Source organism: Sinocyclocheilus grahami, unplaced genomic scaffold, assembly GCF_001515645.1.
Source record: "Sinocyclocheilus grahami isolate Dianchi unplaced genomic scaffold, SAMN03320097.WGS_v1.1 scaffold127.1, whole genome shotgun sequence".
Classification (NCBI taxonomy): domain Eukaryota; kingdom Metazoa; phylum Chordata; class Actinopteri; order Cypriniformes; family Cyprinidae; genus Sinocyclocheilus; species Sinocyclocheilus grahami.
The window spans coordinates 1602832-1623638 of record NW_015505306.1 but is presented as its reverse complement, the minus strand read 5'-3'; the positions used below and the strand labels follow the sequence as shown (position 1 = coordinate 1623638).

The window sequence follows — 20807 nt, the reverse complement described above, 5'->3', positions numbered from 1 at the left end:
AATAATTTTATTCACACTCGGCTTGAATTGCTACGGAGAGAGATAAGGGGCTGAGGAAATGGCAGAGTCAATTGGTGTAAACAGATAATGACTGAGCCACTGGCTCGAGAGCCGCTTACCGTATAGACGTAGGAGCGATGTAGCGCGCACACTGACAGCACACTTACAGGGATAATAAAAAAACAGACGAGATGCGGCACTCAGATTAATCACCCACATTTTGCCAACAATTGCGTCATCAAATTTATTAGACACGAATTTAATAGACAAGAACTCACTCGTGTTTGAAGCCTAATGGCGAAGTGTGTGCTTTCGCAAACACTCAGCAAAGAACAAAGACACGCATGTAGGACACACAATCACACAGCATTTAAGGAAAACAAAGCTAATTGCTGAGAGCTGGGCGAAGCATTGAGAAAAGTGTATACATATTTATAAATGGTGACGTAGGAACAAAACACCAAATTACAGTGACTCTCACTGGGTGGTCTATTTGAAATGCATGATTCTCCTTGTGAATGACTAATTTGCCCAATTAGTTTAGGCCTAATTCCATTCTTACTCACTAGTGCACACTATAACGTTTAGACCTAATTATTTACACCGTTTTGTGGGCATGCTAATTACAATCAGATCTCAATTTCTTAATTATCTCATTAGAAATGTAAAACTTTTGAAGTGATTATGTAGGACAGCAGTCTTTTTGGTTTCAATTTTTGGGCCCCCTGAATGTATTCAGAAACATCTTTAGATAGATGTTTCTCTCAGTACAGATTTCTATGAAAGCTTTCACCCTCTACGGTTCCTAGCACAAGTGCTCGATGGTTAGCAGCAGTTAATTTAGATTGTAAGTGTTTAATCAGGGTGAAATTGTTCTTCCTCGTAATGGTCCCTGCTAGAGATAAAAGTGATTGAGCGTAAAGACCTCCTTAAGCATGTGTTCATGGTTAAAGGCAGAATAAAAAAGATGGGAGTTACTTACCAGTAGGGACAAACTGAACTAATTTTGTTAGCGCAGAAGTACATCTGCTGCATTTTGTGTGCAAGCACTAAAAGCAGTCCGATGTGAAAGGGCAAAGACCCAATTTTTATTTTCCAAAAAGGCCCTTTTTACTTTACTTTTTGAATCTTCTTATCTTTCACCAAAGTCCATCAGTGTGCATCAGGGGTCTTCAACCTTTTTCAGACCAAAGATCCCTTGGTGAATACTGTATAAAATGTGATATTTTATAAAACTGAGTGTTGTATTTTAATTGGGTGACTGTACATCCACCTTTTCCCAAACAAGTCCTAGCTGGAATTTCCAAATAGCTTAAAATGTCTGGGTTTTGGCCCTGTTTTCCAATTGACGTGCTCTCTACAGTTCTCACACTTCTCTGTCGATCCCACCATCTCGTGTGCCACGATTGGACGATTATGTAGATTGCCTGCACGCTACTGGGCACTCTACTTTTTAGTCATTACCTTCAGCATGCATGAACAATAGCTAATCAAAGTCAAAACCCAGACATTTAAGGCAATTTAGAAATAAAAGAGGAAGTGTGGTCACCCTTAAGCCTGGCCTCTGTGTATATACCATATAGATGTTATACTGTATATATGTATATATATATGAAGAGTTCAGATGTAAAAGCCTCTAAGTGCCGTCTGAAATTTTCTTCTAAAATTAGCATTTTTATCAGGCTCCTAAATTTATTTTTGGCTATTTCACTTTAATTGCATAGAAAAGGACCTATACATTGCCATTAGAGTAAAATCACTGAACCTACACATAGCAGCCTGATAGCAATGCTCATTTTAGTCTATATATTTAGCTCATTTAGCTCATTATATGAGCTAAATGAAAAACTATATAAAATGCAACATTCTACAGTATGTAATTATGTATGCGTAGCTAAAGTTCAACTGAGTGTTTTAAAAGTAAAACTTTTCAAGTTTTGCTTTAAGTTCTCTTGAATTTGTTTCTAAAAACACATTTTAATTTTTTACTAAATATTTAGTGCTCACTTATTGCCTTTAAATGTTACTCCTATCATGTCTGTAGGTGTGAGTTGACTGAAACCTTTGAAACTGCTACACCAAATAATTAATTCTACAGATGTCATCTAAAATAATAATTAGATGAGCAGATCACACAGGTACATAAACTGCATGACCCCAAAACTTCATAGTATTTCCAAGTCAATGAGAATTAGAGAGATTGACAGAGCATCTGGATGAGGGAAAACAAGGTGGGGTTCGCATCTGTCTCCACCCAGTAGTCTCAAGCAAGCTGTCTCCATATACCATGACAGATGACAGAGACACCTGGGCCTGTTACCCCGCTGCGTGCACAAGGCTCATATACCTCTGAGGTTAAACAGAGTGTGTGAGTTGATTGCTGAGTTGAGAACAACTGCATAGATGTGTGAGGACATGGATGCATACATTGTGGGTGTTTGACTCTTCCATCCTCGAAAAGACACACACACTTTCTCATCCTACTCCCCACTGCAATCAGTGATCCCATTTAACAAGGTTTATTGGGCTGCATAAACAAGTGAAGGTCTCTCTCACTGAAAAAAGGACTAGCCTAACATCTGGCTGGCTCTTTCCCAAACACCAGGGGACAACCCACTCACTTTGATATACCAATTAGCATATTTTCAGGCCCTTTTTAAGTTCCTTGAACCGAGTGAAATGCTGTCAAACTGCTCTCTTCCAAAATTAATATTCAACTAGCGTCAGAGAAAATCAGATCCATAGCAAACAACTAATAAGTTTCAATAGAACAATCCCCAAAACCACAGGGAGGTAACTTAAAGGGGTCCTATTATGCTCTTTTACAAAGTCTTGATTTTGTTTTGGGGGTGTACTAGAACATGCTCTCATGCTTGGTGGTTCGAAAAACACATTATTTTTCACATAATTTACATTATTAAAATACCTTTCTCCCCAGGCTGGCACAAACGGCTCGATTAGTTCCGGGTTTGATGAAGGTCCGCCTTCCGAAAAACAAAATGTGTTGTGATTGGTTAGCTGTCCCAGTGCGTTGTGATTGGCGAACAGCTTAGACAGTGTTTCAGTACTGCCCCGCCCCTTGCTCTGTCTTTCAACAAAAGCTGTTGGCGAATCCGGCACTACTCACTCGTGTTGTAGAAGCTGTCCTCAGTAAAATGCGCAGCACACAATAGCAAATTGGGGTTATAATGCTCAGGAACAGAGTTAAAAAATAAATTGCAACCACTGTTTCCTGACATCATCCACTTTCGGAAGCCCAAACAAAGACGTTTGGGCACGCAGGTGAAAAAAAACAGCGTTTCAGGCAGTTGCACACTGGACGAGAAGCGTCGCTTTGTGCGACGTCTTCAAAATTCAAATACATTATTTTCTATGAGTGTAGACACACCGGCGGAGCCCAGCTACGTCGTGTTATACTTGTAAGAATTGTTCTAGACCAGCGGTTCTCAGTACTCGCGTACCCCGCTCTGCAGTCCCTTTGGAGTGGACTTTGAGATTTGTAACTTTCTAGATCTTTTTAATGCCCAAACATACACACTACACACTGACTAAAATTAAAAAAGTGAAAAAGCATAATAGGACCCCTTTAAAAGACCTGGATCCCTAAAGACTAAATACAAACTGAGAAAACAAGTTGATGGCAATTATTTCACATAGAACATGAGAATAAAAACGAGAGATGACGTGCAGCGGGATGCAAAGAACACAGGGTCTCGAAACATTTAAATTGACATGGCATCTTCAAAACATGTCACTCTTGAGCATGAAGCAGGGCATGTGCCAGTACCCACACTTGTCTTGGCCACTTGAGATCTTTTTAACACTTAATTAGAAGCATCACAATTACCAAATTGCAGGTGTAACCTAGGGACTATTTAACATACATTTAAATGTTTATTTTAAATTGCAAAGTATCAAAAAATTCAAATGTGTAAATAAACTGTAAACTTTTTTTGCATTTCTACAACTCTATAAGGGTGTGCTTACACTTGTAGTTTGGTTTCCAGACAAAAGAAAAAGTACAACAAATGGTTTGCTTGTTGTTGTCATTTTTAACACCAAACCTCAAGATATAAAACACGATACGTTCAAAACTTGACTGGACAGCTTTTATGATGTGTATTTTGTGAACTTACCGAACATTTTCAAAGCTGCTGTGTGCTGGGTTAAATGTGCTCGTTGTATGTGTATACGTGATGGTATTTTTGCCAGGTTATAACTCACAAAGAGCTTATCAAATGTGTAAAGGAGTCAAAACTATGCCAGGAATTCCTCTGTTGATCACACAGAGATCTGCTGTAGGTAGATGGCAGTACCGATGCCTGTACCTAACTGTAATTGGCAAAATTGCTCATATGTTATACTCTAAATAAAGAATTAAAAAGAATTTTATTCCCCTAAAAATATAGAAAGATTTCTATCAAACGATACCTACCTTTTGACTCTCTTTGCTACGGTTTTGGAGTTATGACTCAAGTCATTACTTTTGTGTATGTCACTCAGAAAACAGATTTTAAAATGCCTTCAGGGTGTCAAGGGCTAAACAAAAAGGCTTCCTTTGCTCCAAAATGCTGTAACGTTTGATCACTTCATGATATCACCACAAAATTGAATTCACTCACAGGTAACATGTTGGGGAACAACACCAAAAAAAGAATTTCTCCCCTACCTTATTTCTTTCCTGAGATATTGAATGTCAAATAAAACAGATATGTAAAATTTCCCTTGAGCACACAAATTTAGCTTACACTTTTATCAGTGATTTCTCAGTAGGAGATTGTCCAAATGTAAAGATTTTTTTCCTTTTTTCCCCATTCAAATGATGCCTACCTTTGATGATACCTGACTCTCCTTGCTACAGTTATGGGTCATTATTTTTGTGAAAGTCGCTTAATGGCTTAAGACGCATTTTTTAAAGTTGCACTTATTTTACCTTGAGTGCCGAGATGCTGCAAAAGATGCAATAAGTGAGCATGACATATGTCTAGTGTGTGTTTACATAGAAAACAATTAAAATAGCTCAGTGGGATGCATTCTGTGTTAACTGTTTGTTAATTTACTATTCGTTTTCAGTCATAACTGCCACATGGAGCAGGTCATAGAACAGGGACAGGTTTTAGGACTTCAGGTATAATGAAGATAAACAGACCAAGACTAAGGCATCATATGTTTGCCACACAAACTAATTCAAGTATTTAACAGCCTGCGTCATGGTGAGTTAGACACAGTAATTTGTTATTCTAGTTCAAATTCATCTCTCTTATGAGACGGCCGTCTTATCCAAGGCTGTTAGCAAAATCTCAAGAGCAAGACGACAAGATCTGGGCTCCAAATATGCCAATTGACATGGGCCAAAAAATTTATTAACTTTCAAGAGTTAACGCCAAGAGCAGATTTTCTCTTATAAGCACTGGGTTACCATTAGTCATAGTGTTTACTGGGGACTAGCTTAGGGGAAAAGGTACTGTATGTGGACAAATGATCACAGTAAATCAAGTCATGGCAAAGTATTGCCCCATCACTTCTGATGTTTTTTGAAAATGCTGTCGCTTTCTGTTTTCTCTGCGCATATTCTGACCCTGAGCAGGGCGCAGTGAGCCAGACCCCTCCATCACTCCCATCCACATAGTCCTGCTCCTCTCTCACGGGCCTCTGAAGCCCCCAAGGAATGTGACACTGACACACATGATTCACCGTATGGTTTAATGTCAGCTGCCAACACACATAGTACACCGCAATGAATCAGAGCTATATTTCATCCCACTCAGCTATGAAGAGCTTGAAGGCATCTCCACTCTCACTGAGCTGTGTATGAATATATATGAGACCCCTCATGGCTCCTCTTGTCATGTTTGTCACAGATATATTTATCAAGGTGTGATAAAGTGGAGGAATGCACATCATGTCTGGGAGTTATCCTGCACCCCCAGTCGGCGTGATAAAATTCTCAAGTTTTCAGGAACCAGCTATTGATTCAGCTATTTATTTCTGCCAGTCTGATGCTAAATGATCGCACCAGTGTCTGTTTTTATTAAATATATTAAATACATCTTATCAGTTAAGGAGAGTAATGACAATACAAATAATATTTATATACATACTGTATATACTAAAGTGTTACGTAACAAGCAGTAAACCAACATAAGAATGTTGGCAAATAATTAATTTTATTAAATTATTGTGTTTTATGTACACTAAACTTTGTCTGTTTCTCTCTTATTCCGAGGTCACCGTAGCCACCAGATCCAGTCTGTATCCAGATCAGATGGTCACCCGGATCCAGTACGTATTCAGACCAGATGGTGGATCAGCACCTAGAAAGGACCTCCACAGCCCTGAAAGACAACGGAGACCAGGACAACTAGATGAGCCCCAGATACAGATCCCCTGTAAAGACCTTGTCTCAGATGACCACTGGGACAAGACCACAGGAAACAGATGATTCCTCTGCACAATGTGACTTTGCTGCAGCCTGAAATTGAACTACTGGTTTTGTCTGGTCAGAGGAGAACTGGCCCCCCGACTGAGCCTGGTTTCTCCCAAGGTTTTTTCTCCATTCTGTCACCGATGGAGTTTTGGTTCCTTGCCGCTGTCGCCTCTGACTTGCTTAGTAGACACTTCATTTCCAGCGATATCGTTGACTTGATTGCACAGATACTATTTAAACTGAACTGAGCTGGATGATGACATCACTGAATTCAATGATGAACTGTCTTTAACTGAAAAATTTGTGTTTACTATTGTCATTTTGCATTATTGACACACTATTTTCCTAATTAATGCTGTTCAGTTGCTTTGACACAATCTGTATTGTTAAAAGCGCTATATAAATAAAGGTGACTTGACTTGACTCGACTTGACTAAAATTCAAAAGTATGGAGCTGGTAAGAATTTTTAAAAAATATTTTTGAAAGAATGTTTTTCAAGGTTGCATCTACTTGATAAAAGTAAAAACAGTAAACTGTGAAATATTATTACAATTTAAAGTTACTGTTTTCTCTTTTAATATATTTATAATAGAATGTATTCCTGTGATGGCAAAGCTGTATTTTCAGCTGCCATTACTCCAGTCTTCAGTGTCACATGATCCATCAGATGTCTAATATGCTGATTTGCTGCTCAATGGTATTTTGTTGATTATATATTAGAGATAAATTGGATATATTTTAATTTTAAATAAAAGTATTGTTCTATATTTGATCTTTAATTGTTAATGCTATATGTTTCCCATATTTTTAGATTCAGATAGCTGTCATGTAACATTCTCTTGAAGGTAATTTTTTTAAAATACTCAGAATTTAATTAAACTGTGAAATGTAAATTTTACCTAATATAAAAATGAATATCCATTTTTCAAAATGAACAAAAATTGAATTGTAATGTTGTGATACCTAAATTCACTAGCATTTAAAGGCCTATCTGTGCATCTCAATAGACTTTTTTTATTATTTACTTTTTGTATAATGCTAAGCTTTGCTTCTACTCCCAAATTTTCATGTTGGGAATATTTCTTTTTGTTGTTGAAATTGTTGAAATATCCACTTGAGATAAAAACCCACAGGCAAAAGCAGGAGAGAGAAAATTGCCCTCCCTCAGGAGGTGAGAAGGAGCTTCTGGGATTCTATGACAGGCCGAGGGGGATTTTACCCAGGTGTTCACCAAGGGGCAAAGCTGGCTCCCAGCTGCCAGCTGTCACTACCAAGTGGGCAACTAAGAGAGAGCCAGTGACCCAAAAACTCCCTCCTTGAGCACAAACTCTCCTCATCTCTCCTCTCCCTTTTTGTGTGTCCGGATCTGAACATATAAATTATACTGCAAGATGTGCAACAGGGACACTGCGCTTATCCCGCGTCGTGTCGGAGATGTCCACATCATGTTCGATCATTTCCATGCATTTGTGTTTGCATTTGCATTGGTACCCTCATCGACATGGGAGTAAATCAGAGCTTTGTGAGGCAGTTGAGTGGGAGGCAGCCTCTGTACACAATGGCTGATGATTTTGCTCTGTTCCCTCCTCCGCTGACGTGCCAGAGCATCCTTCCTCCCTAAAGTGCACCTCTCCAAACATGCAATGATAGCGCTGATTTTAATTACCTCTCATGACTGCCGAGGTTGTGGCTGCCTGACGCACAGCGGGGGAGGATCTTTTGGATTTATCTCTGGAAACACCTGCACTGATTTTGCTCTCTCCCTAGACAGATGTGTTCGGTCATCTCCTTTAAGCAATACTTAATGTCTCTGAATTCTGAATAGAATTGAAATTGTAATACAAAAAGGGTTCTACTAAAATTAACACTGCAAAGGTATTTATATACATATATGATAATTACAGTCATCTGCCAGTGTGTTATATAAGACATAACAAGTCTCTCCCTTTTTGTCTTCCCTTTTTGTATAAACACCTGCTCAAACAAATTAGCTGGCATGCTGAGGTCCTTCTTGGAACGTTATGCCACATGGATGCCCTTCACAAGAGCCTCTGGGGGATGCGTTCGGGACCCTTCACCTCATCAAACCCTGCTGCTGTCTTCAAAGCAAGAGACGCACAAATGAAAACACTCAACTTTAAGGAAATCTTGCAAATGTGTGATGCCGTGGTTTAGCTGAAGTGTTACATATCAAGCAGTAAACCAACATATAACACAATGGTAAATATATTCACTTTATTTTATTAAATTACCATGGTGCCTGTAAGAATTGTTGATGTTTTTGAAATGTCTCATCAAGGCGGCATTTGTTTGATCAAAAATACAGAGAAAATATAGTAAAATAAAAAAATTCTTATATATATTCTAAAATGTAATTTGTGATGTCAAAGCTGAATTTTTAGCATCATTACTCCAGTCTTCAGTGTCACATGATCCTTCAGAAATCATTCTAATATGCTGATTTGCTGCTCAAGAAACATTTATTATTATTATCAGTGCTGAAAATAATTGTGCTGCTTAATATTTTTTGGAAACTGCACTTTTTTTCCCCAGGATTCTTTCAAAAAGTTCACATGAAATTATTGTGGATAACAGCACAGATAATTTGATTTTGGAAGAATTTTATGAGAAAATCATATTTTTTCTTTTCTACAGGGAACTCCACTCACTTTAGTCCCCCCCCCCCCCCCCCCCCATGTCATTCTTTAAAGTGGAATGATTTAAATTTGTCCTCCCAAACCTAACAATCAAATTCATGTATGTGTTAAAGTTCACCGCACATCCACACACTGTGTCCCCTGTTTGAGCGAAATGAACTGGATTTACAGTGATTGGCTGGGCAAAGCAGTCTGAGGTGAAACCGGGGGATTGAAAGATTGCTAGGGACTGCTGGGGAGCAGATAATAAATGGCAGACAAGTAGGTGACCATCAGTCACTCCTTTTTTCTGAGAAAATGAGGGTTTGATGTGATAGCAGAGAGCCAAATGTTCCTATATGCTCAGGGGTAACAGAAGAGGGTGCATCACCGCAGACATCTCATAAGTTCGTATGGAGTGTAAGTATGAGTGAGCAGCCTGACTGAACCCAGAGAGTGGGTGGAGTATAATTTGTGTGTGTGTGTGCAAGCTATTATGCAGTTGGCTCAGGTAGATTATATATTCATGAGTTATACCGTAGGTCAAGACTGCCCCAAGCAGGTAATATCAACCTTTGGAGAAAGAGGGCGGTAGAAAGAAAATATGATTGGCTATATTCGGCCTTTACCGAAAGAAATTAATGACACAGTGCTAATGAAAGTAATAAGATAAGTTGATCACATTCAAATGTGGCCAGAGCTGTTTGGCTGCAATAGTTTAGCAAAATATTGTCCTCATGTGCTTGTATGGAGTAATGGCTGCATTAGGACACTTAACTCGCCAATAATGGTACTGCACCTTTAAATGTGTTCTCCAAATGCCTAAATGGATTTGCACACACACATAAACACTAGTTGCATAAGAAGCTCTAATGTGGACTGATTTACCCAAGTGTTCTTTGGTGTAACAGTCAAACACATTTGTAATTTATCAGATCACAGCACACAAGAGCGAATAAAACTATTCTCATTTACATTCTATATTTTACTTATGCCTCAAGAACACAATAAGCTTAAGCCTGAGTAAATCTCCAAACTGCAGAACCATGCAGAAGAATAAATAGTGCACAGATGCTTTCTGAAAATAAACATTTGCTGGCATTGGTTGACTTAGCTTTCTTATCACGACAGTGATTCAGTCCCACATACAGTATGAACAGGGATTGTTGAGCTAAAATTACTGTAATGTTCTCTAAACAATCTTAGAGTTAGGGACTCATTGTTTCTCTAAGTACAACCGTTTTGCAACAGATTAATATTTTGATAAAGTAAAAAATGAAGATGAATTCTCTTCATCTGTAAATGAATTCATCTTAACCTACTTTTATGTATTATTCATTCAGTCATTTTTCACCATGTCATGTATCACTGCAATTTCTAGAAGTAATCTATAACAATTTCAACTAAAATGAATGTTTCATCATTGTTCTTTTTTTTTTCAGCAGGGGTTTTATAAAAAAGAAATTTTAATTCGAAATATTCCCAAAATATATCATGAAATATCTCGATTCTCAAATATGTGTAAGTAAATGCATTTTGCGCCTTTATAGATTATGTTAGTTGATCTATAATGGGCGATGGACAAAGTAGCCTAATAGTGTAATCTATTAACTTTGCATACAAATCCGCCTTTTTACTTAAGTACCAGATATGGGTGTCATACCATAAAATATTTTCTATACGACTTACTTTGTATTTAATGTGAATTTAATAAAAACATTGTAAGTTACTAATTAACACTTTCACTGTACAAAAAGAGAGCAAATCTTTACATTATCAAAGAACATTTTCACTTCAGTCCAGCGAGTTCAAGCACTCTCAAAAACTCCCATGATAATCTCTAAAGCTGTTATATATATGATATATATATATAGTTTACAGGACAAACTGCGCATTTCACCCAAAATTGTTTGGTGTGATATGATTGTAAATTTACAATTTACCCCCTGTCAACAAGCTTGGCCTCCCTTGGCCAGCCCCTAGAACCGCCCCTGGTAAATGGCCTACAAAATAAGGAAGCCTATTCCAATTATTTTGCTAACAGTGTAGTCTATGATTCACAAAGAACTACTGTAAAATCATAAGTGTAATAATAGAAACAGTTTTCATTTATTGGTTTCAGATGGAACATATTATGATGACAGACACACCAGCAGTCTGTCTGCATCTGCTAGTTTAATGCTACAAGCAGCACAACATCTCTAGCACAAGTAGTAATAAGAGCATTTGTAAATATAGACAGCCATCTGGTGGCCATAAATCATAAGTCCTCAAAAACAAAGTGTAGGCCTCTGAAATAATGTAAATTGGAAAAGGTTTGGTGGAGAAGAAGGTTATGATTAAGTTATTATCATACAAATATCTTATAGTAAATAGGCTATAATTAAAGGAATTTCATTCTTTAATTTGTTCACGAAATAATTACAAATTAAACTTAAATGTAATTATTAAATTCCAAGCAAATAATCACCCAAAGAACATTTATACAAAGTGTGACTTTTGTAATATTTTGTAAGACAGCTGTATATTTAGTATGGCACTGTCATTTCATCAAAATATTTTGGCGGATCATTTTTGATTCATGCACTTATATCAATTTTTTGGCTTTGATGACCAATTCAAGAAAAAGCAATATTATCATATTTATTTTTTAATGTTATGCTAAATTTTTATTACGGTACTAACTTTATTCTTGCATACGATCCATGTTGACCTCCCGCAATTGGTAGCATCTGCGCATGCGTACTAGTGGCCCCTCCTAGTAACGGCTTTATTCTTTGCCCCTGCGCTTCCAGCGGAAACCCCTTGAGTGCGTGGAGTCGCGTTGGGTTGTTTTCGCAACCGAATGTAGTCAGTACGCTGAAAGTGATTTAAACATCTGTGCGGTCATCAGAGTCGAGGACGGAACGACTGGATTACCGTGGGAGTATTTTGATAAAAGGAGAATCGTTTTGCTTGCTGATTTTGTATTAGCGTTTTGTAATGGGTTTGCTTTAGTCTTTTGTTTTTGTATGTGTGATGGACGCCATTTTAGGTTGATCACACTAGCTGCTAGCCACATTGTTTCAGGCCTTGCTTCAAACGTCGTCGGTTGTGTTTTGTTGAATTTTGGACTGCACCGAACAAACATTCCGGAGGAACTTTGACGCGGACACCGAGGCGACGTATTTGACAGGACTCTGTGCGTTCACTCGTACGGACACTGAACTGTGTATTTCTTAATCGGAGTTACGGACAGCTCACGGCTAACCGCCATATGGTCCTGGGACTTTGAGAAACGACAGGAACATTTCTGGCTTCTGCCGGGAAAGTTCCCTGGACTCAAAGTCGCTTGCGTGTTACACTTGATCACAGTCTCTTTGAACACTTGATATTTTCAATTCGCAGTTATTCACGTGAGGCAGAATCCACACGACCGCCTTAGTGGTGGTGACTCTTTAATTAAAAAGTGTTGAGATGAACTAATATGGCTATTATTCTTAGACTGTTAAGTTGATAAACTGACACTGAGTAACTTAAAGGTTGATCGCTGGGAGAGCCCACGCGGTCGTGCGCATTGTAGTTGAGTTTAATTGTGTGTGGTGGTGTCTGACCACGAGGATTGTTTAAACATGTCTTGTGTCCATTACAAGTTTTCTTCTAAACTTAACTACGACACGGTCACCTTCGATGGCCTTAATATCACGCTCAGTGATTTGAAACGCCAGATCATGGGGCGAGAAAAGCTGAAGGCCGCCGATTGCGACCTGCAAATCACCAACGCTCAGACTAAAGAAGGTAAGCTGGACATAGAAGTGGTTTTTACACCATTTTAAAGGTGCTATGAGGTAACTGAAACCAAAGTGTTTACGTGGCCTGAAAGAGTACTTGTCTGTTTGGGAAAAGGTGTTCATCAAGCTCGAAGCTAATGTTTGCTAACTAATGTAATAAGGCTGAATCCTGACATCCTCCGGCCTTGTCAGTGTATTACTCAAACGTCGAGTTTTGTTTGGCTAAGTCAGTTATATTATGACTGCTATTAAATTTGTGAATGTTGTTTTTTGCCTGTACACTTGTGTGGCGAAGTACGTGTGGTAGCGTTAGCGTTTCCTACTATTGTGTATATAGACGACATGAATGGAAAATGTGCCACGTTGATTAATGGTCTTGTCATTTTTGCCTGTGTTTACAGAATATACTGATGATGTAGCCCTCATCCCCAAAAACTCGTCTGTTATCATCAGACGAATCCCTATCGGAGGGCTGAAGTCGACAAGCAAAACATATGTCATGTGAGTACATTAATACTTTAACTCACTGTGAGCATCTGCTGTGTGTTTATATTTAGTTAAATTTGAAGTATGTTCTCAAAGCAGAGCCTTTAGGTCTGATAAAACAACCCTATAAACAAAAATGGTCATTTACTTGCCCTAATATTAATTCAAAATTGTAAGACGTTTTTACGCTTCTTTATTCGCTAAGGATGTTCCCTTCTGCTGAAGTTGTCATCTTATTTGCGCGTCTGCATGTTCGAGCTTAATCTGCATTGATTGTACGCGAGCCTTGAGAAACAGTGATATTTTGAGTCAAACTTGTCACATCCTTTTATTTTCGTTGTATGGAAAAGAGAATGGAGTAGTTGTCAGCGTTACTCATTTTCCCAACTGCTTTTGAGTTCACTATAAGAAGGTCACATGGCTTAACCCTTTAACTGTCACCCGTCCCCTCTGTGGGACACCTAAGTTTATTTCACTATATTACAATTAAATCCTAATCGAATCATGACAAACTATATATCGTTGGAAAGGTCTAAGACTCCTAAATAGATATTTTACCAATGTTTTTGTAAAAAAAATTATGTAGGAAAAGTAATAGATTAATTTGTCGAGTGCACCTCAAAAATCTACATCATAACAGGAGTTCTGACCTTTGTCAAAATATCATTTTAATTTAGAAGTTAACCTCTTTTTTTTCTGTTTTTTTTTTTTTTGCAGCGATCGATCTGAACCAAGTGGATCTTCAAAAGCAGTATGTAAAAACACCTCATTTCCTTGTCTCATTACACACATTTTCAAACTCCTCAGCAGTTGCTTTGTCTTGAAATCATTTAGGAAACTTTCCTCATGCTCCTCAATGTTGTCTTTGAAACCTGTTTGAAGATAACAAAGTTTGTCGAGCTGAATGTTTATATTGTGTGATTCGCTAAAGCTGTTGCGTTGATTTTCATGTTTTTATACATTTTCCAGTGTGTACAGAAGTCTGTGCGCATGCTAATACACTGTTTCACATTGAATAAGTTCTCTACAAATATGAATTATGTTGTACAGTGTAGTGTAAGATCATATTGATTTATATAATTTTTTTGAACATGGCCAATGTTCAGTTTGTTTGTCCTTAAAGTGACACATCTGTAAAAAGCTGTCTGTTTTTTGTTTTTAAATAAAAAAAATACATTGTGTTATTTAATAATTTCACCTTGTATGATACAGCTTCGGTGTCTGACTACTCATGTTTACTCAATTGCTATTGTAAGGAACAATACTTTAATTTAGTTGTGTGGATGTATGTGTGTGTGTGAGGGAGTTGTTTGTCTGTTTGTTTGTTTTTGTTTTATAATTGTATTACCTAAAAAAAAAAAAATGAGCCTTGCCTTGGACTAACTAAACATGTGAATTGTTTATTTTTTATTATTATTTATTTTATTTTTTCTACACCGTCTATTTGTTCAGTGCGTTTTAGGAACTGCTCTTGGCGTTTAATAGATAATCAAATTAAGCTTGGCTCTCATGCAGTTTAATGTTCATTAAAGGCACAATATGTAATTTTTCGTTGCTAGAGGGCACGAATTCAAAATAAACTGAGACAAAGGCGTAGTTAGATGACTCCGTGACTGAGTGTGGAATCATGGGAGTTGTGGTCTTCATCCCCACAGCCGATGCAATCTGACGGGACTCGGGCAGAAATCATGTTCATGGATGAGCTAATGATTTATTAACGTAGTAGAATGAAGCAGGGTGAGGCTGAAAGCCGTCGAAGCGAAACGAGGCCGCTGAACGAGCGTGACACACGACTCGAAAGCAGCGGAGCTTTTATTATGCCACAGCCGACCGCTTCCGCTCCTTCCGGTCGTGCGAATGTGGGGGAAAAAAGCAGCGCTGTTTTATCATAGATGCGTTTGAAAGTTCTGTTATAATGTTACTGTGCGGTCGTCATCGGTCTATTAAAACACAACATATTAAAGTGTCTTTGGTGTTTCCATGTTTTCTACAAAACGGAAATCGAGGGGTTATGACGTCATTGGCAGGGGACACATTGGCACTATAGACACGGTCTGTGTCACTAGTTAAAATTGCTTATTTCTCTGGATTTAAACATTCTTCGAAACATTTGGGATAATGTAAGTACACAAGTCAGCAAAATATATAACACCGTTCTAGTGGTTTTTAGATATTGTAATAATTAAAACTTACATATTGTGCCTTTTTAATGAAAAAAAAAATACTTTTAGTAGAATGACCTTAATTTCAATTTCCTGCTTTAGTTAAATCAGTACATAAGATTGAGTTATGTTAATTCACATTCTATTTTAAGATTTTAATTTTTTTCCTTTTATAAGAGCTAATTGTTGTGTAAATTGTGTCTTGGCCTATATAGGTGTTGATCACTATAAATATACAGTTCCCTATCTATAGTGTTTGATGAGAGAGTAGTAATTCTAAATTTGAATTAATGTAACTATTTAAACACTTTTTTTTTTTTTTTTTGCCATACTAGGGCTGTGCGATATTGAAGAAAAACGTGATACCTTGTTAAAAAATGCAATATTAGATATGCGATACGATATTGCTTAAAGTGTCAAATCAATTTAAATTATATTTAAAAATTATATAACCAATTTGTTTCACATTCTTTCTTGGAAAATAAAGAATCACTACAACTTCTGAAAGTGACCAGCAGTGTTATAGCATTACATAAAAAGTAATGTCACAATTTAGAAAATGTCATTTTAACATCAGTGTGAACATACAAACAGAAAACAATTAATGACACTAATTTTATACCATTGTAACTTTGCTTTCCATACACTAAGTACTACTTCATATACCACAGCAAAAACTATAGTCTGAGAAAGTTCAAACATGATTAAAGGCAAGTGAACAGTCAGTAAAAAAAAAGAAAGAAATAGAGTTTACAAGCATAGATAAAATAAACAGTAGTATTCAGTTACAGAAATTTAATAATTAAGTGTAAAATAACACTGCATAGTGTTCCCTGTATGAATTGAATTTAGATTAATCTTTGTTATAGCCATTTTGTTTCATTAACATTAGTGACACATTCAGTGGCATGTATTTATAGGCTGCTGTCCCTTTAAATCCGACTGCACGGATCCAGTATAATGATACACATCCATGGCCGGACTTACGATTGGGCTTGTTCAGTTATGTGCCAGTCAGAAATTATTAGCCGCGTTTCAACTGCGTGCACGGGCCAGCCGGGGTTAACAGCTTCCAACTACGACCTTCGAAGTCATAATCAAACAGTGTAAACTGGAATTTATGATTTTTTTCACATAGAAAAAGGGCACACGTATTAAATCACGTCTGCGCTGTGCCGAATCGCCGATAAATTTGTGATCACATGGCTACTTTAAACAGTTCAATTAAGCCTTTAGCCCAAATGAGCACACATTTAGAAAGATAATGATAAATTCTCACATGTTCACGCCTCAATTCTTCACAGAGGATGATTCTATATTATATTAATGTTCCACTAAATTAATCTGAAGAGTTTTGAGCGCTCTCTCCCGTCCAAAGACTATAGAATAACCTAATATCTTACAGGGACTTTGTCCCGTCTCACTACCACCACACAAAGTGGAGCAGAAATTTCATCAAAACGATAAAAAAATAAATAAAATAGCCATTTACAGGGTTTGTACGGTCATGAAAACCTCAAAGCTTTGGAAAAGTTGTGGAAATGTAGTTTACAAATCTCTATATAACACAATATATGTTTAATCATGTCCTGAATCTCGGTGCGGGATTGCGCATTTTGGTTTTACTCATTCCCGCAGGTTTCGCACGTTTGGAAAATTCCCGCAAACATGTATTTAATATACAATGTAGGTTAGATGAGTAAAAAAAAATTCACACAGAATATCAGAATCAGTCATTTGAAAACCCGCGTGAGGAGTTCAGCTGTACCGCGTCTTCTCGCTGATTCTATATTATATTAATGTTCCACTAAATTAATCTGAAGAGTTTTGAGCGCTCTCTCCCGTCCAAAGACTATAGAATAACCTAATATCTTACAGGGACTTTGTCCCGTCTCACTACCACCACACAAAGTGGAGCAGAAATTTCATCAAAACGATAAAAAAAAAAATAGCCATTTACAGGGTTTGTACGGTCATGAAAACCTCAAAGCTTTGGAAAAGTTGTGGAAATGTAGTTTACAAATCTCTATATAACACAATATATGTTTAATCATGTGCGGGATTGCGCATTTTGGTTTTACTCATTCCCGCAGGTTTCGCACGTTTGGAAAATTCCCGCAAATATGTATTTAATATACAATGTAGGTTAGATGAGTAAAAAAAAATTCACACAGAATATCAGAATCAGTCATTTGAAAACCCGCGTGAGGAGTTCAGCTGTACCGCGTCTTCTCGCTCTCACTCTCTCAAAATTGCCTCATATCAGCGCATCTCGTCTGCACTAAGAGAGCTGCTGCAGGCTGCCATACAAGACTTTAGCTCAGCTGACAGAACTGTCACTTGCCTAATCGGGTCAGTGTTGCATCATGACAAAAGTTTATCATTTGCACGTCTTTTTAAACCATTCGGTACTCGCACGCTCCAAACTAGTTTTCTGGGCACTCACGGTCACATCCAAAGTGCCCGAGCACATGAAGCCGCATCGCAAACACCTTGAGAAAAAGTCATCGTTTTCATTGTTTCTGACTCAATAACCTTGCATTTTAATAAATAATGTTACATAAAGACAATTAAACGGTCAACACAAGGATACAAATGAAACAAACTGTTTTAACTTTTTCAGGTAGGCTATAGCCTAAAACTAACAGTAGCTGCTACTGTTCAGGAACAAAATACTATGATGTATAAAGTCATAAATGTAGATTATATTTATATATTATTCCATATTAAATATAAAAAAAGTTATTTAGTTGAGCAGAGTGATTTTTTTTTCTTTTGTTCTTTAACACAGACTGACAGACAGCAGGTATACTAAAAACTGCTGTCACTTTCATACCAAATGTTAACAATGTTAATTAATTATTGGTTATTGTTAATTAATGTTAACCACAAAAGACAAAATCACTCGCTGCTCTTTACTGAATAATTTTTGTAACTTTAATTTTAAGAATTAATCTGTTTAATTTACAGTGAATTTACTGTTTTTAATTTACAGTTTGCAGCATTTCTGTACCTGAATGTTTTCCACCAAAACTGATTCTAAAATGAAATTCAGGTCCTGAGTTTAATTTATAATACTGGCTAAGCAAATTACAATATACTTAATATTCTGGCATTCAGTTATGTGGTTATGTAAGTTATGTTCTCTGCATGAAGTAACATCTGGCACAGTCGCAGCCTGTGCTTATTAGAAAGCAAACAAATAGCACTAATAATCATTAATTTTCCGAACATTTGTGTAAAATAATGGAGCATTAGGTCATGAATATTGCCTTAAAAGTAATTGAAATTTATTGGTTGAACGAACCCTGCATTTAATCAGTAAATGCCTAAGATATAGGAGTTAGCCTATCACACAAACTAGAGTCCTGTTTTTCCGAATATCTGCACAAATTGCAAAAAGTTACTGAGTAACTTTCAGACACAAAATTCTGTTTTGCCCCATCATTGCGTCTCCGAGCAACACAGTGTTTTATTTCTCTGCATTATAAGGACCAGTAAATGGTTCAAACAGGCTATTAGTACAGTCGTTTACTAAGTTAAATGAATTAGCATTTTAAACTCGCTCATTAAGACAGTCACTTGCTGCCATCTACTGGCGGTTGTAGTTTCATATTTTAAAAAGTAGCTCATTATTTCATTTTTGCAGTCATTTAATATTTCTAGATTAAAATGTTGTATTTAAACTTAACATAACTTGTGCAAAATCCATCTATGGATTTTGTTTATAGTGATTTTATTTGATTGTTAATATCCAACATGTTTTTTTATTCAGATTGAATTTATTCAATTTAAGAATCTGACATAAGTCACAGATATGACAATTAGGGATGTAACGATTCACAACTCACGATTCGATTTGATTTCACGATTCGAATCACGATTTTTTTTTTTTTTTTTAACAAAATGATATTTAAGACAAATTATAAATTAAATGTGTCCTTTTATTATTGCTTGGACAAAATGCTGCACATTTCTTTGTGAAATTGAAATATAACACTATAATAATATACTAATATAGCACTTGCATATTATTGCTCTTTTGTTGGTTTTGATTGCTTCTATTGTCCTCAGTTGTAAATCGCTTTGGACAAAAGCGTCTGCTAAATTACAAAATGTAAATATAATGTAAATAACAAAACTACATTGAAATTTTAAAACAAGTCCCAAATCAAATAAATAAGTAACACAAAAAAAATAAATGTCTTCATATAAACAAAATAAGGCTTTGTCTGTGCTCTTTCCTTTTAAAATTAGAGGCTACCACTGCATTTTAATCTTGATCCAAACAAAGATGCTGCATACATGCAACATGAGCAGTTTTTAAACTAAATTAGATTGTATAATTTAGAGGTTTGAAGCAGAGACAGAATGGTTTGACTTGTATCTGAATATCTGCATGAAACAGCAGCTGAATGAGACGCAGATTCACTCTCTGTCAGCAGGTGGCGCTTAAAGCGTTTCCTGGTTTCTGCTGTAAACCAAGCAGTGCTGAACTTATGAACTTTAATATGCATTATACAGAGGCAAGATGAAAAGAAAAAATACCATCTAAACTTTTCTAAAGACAGTAAGTTCCCCTCAGACATGCATTCATATAAACTCCTACACCTAAATGAATTGCGATTTGTTTATCATCTCAACCGATTTGAATCATCACATTTGAATCGATTTTCAACCGGCTCGCGTTAATCGTTACATCCCTAATGACAATAAATTTTCATAATACATCTCTTTGTTTTTTTCTGCTCTGTGTTATTTCAGGGTTTTGATCTCTCAACTGAGAGATCACATCCTGTTTATTGTATTATAGTGACTATTTAATATTACATCTAAACTTTGACTAGGCTAGACATGTTGCCTATTAATTGTATACAGTATATGAACCTGAAAGCATATTTAAATTTGTGTATTTTGTGTTACTCCATAATAATGTTCTAGTTGAGGGCATTTGTAGTATAGGTATGGGGCCCAAACATAACCTCAAGCCCAGGGGCCCCCGGCCCCGTAAATCCTGCCCTGTACACATCCGATTTCTTTCTCAGCTGTTTACATTTTTAAAACATAACCGACTGCGTTTACGAGAATGATCGTCGAGACGGGTACTACTGACATAATTCTGTGTATGTGTCTGTTCAAACATGAGGATGTGAAAGACGAATCAACTCGGTCTGAAACGTGTCTTTCTGTGTGCGCGCGCTTTGCACGTGTGCGGCAGAACGGAAGCGACACTGTGCGAGATGCGGCTTGTGCGCGCACTTTAGGTGTGTGTCAGACAGCAAGACGAGACGGCAAAGAGTTGTTTTCTGCAACTTATTGCACTTA

The 20807-nt window shown here is 36.9% G+C and overlaps 1 protein-coding gene across 3 annotated transcripts in view; it reads left to right on the top strand.

Annotated features, from left to right (window-relative positions):
• The first annotated feature begins 11874 nt into the window (after positions 1-11874).
• The window catches only part of LOC107590402 (E3 ubiquitin-protein ligase RBBP6-like), a 23849-nt gene continuing 14916 nt past the window's right edge, over positions 11875-20807 (top strand). For all 3 annotated transcript variants that reach the window (XM_016279131.1, XM_016279132.1, XM_016279130.1), the window contains exons 1-3: positions 11875-12841; positions 13236-13335; positions 14038-14071. In XM_016279131.1, coding sequence (XP_016134617.1) covers positions 12676-12841; positions 13236-13335; positions 14038-14071 — 300 coding nt within the window. In that variant the 5' untranslated portion in view covers positions 11875-12675. The remainder of the gene's footprint in view (positions 12842-13235; positions 13336-14037; positions 14072-20807) is intronic.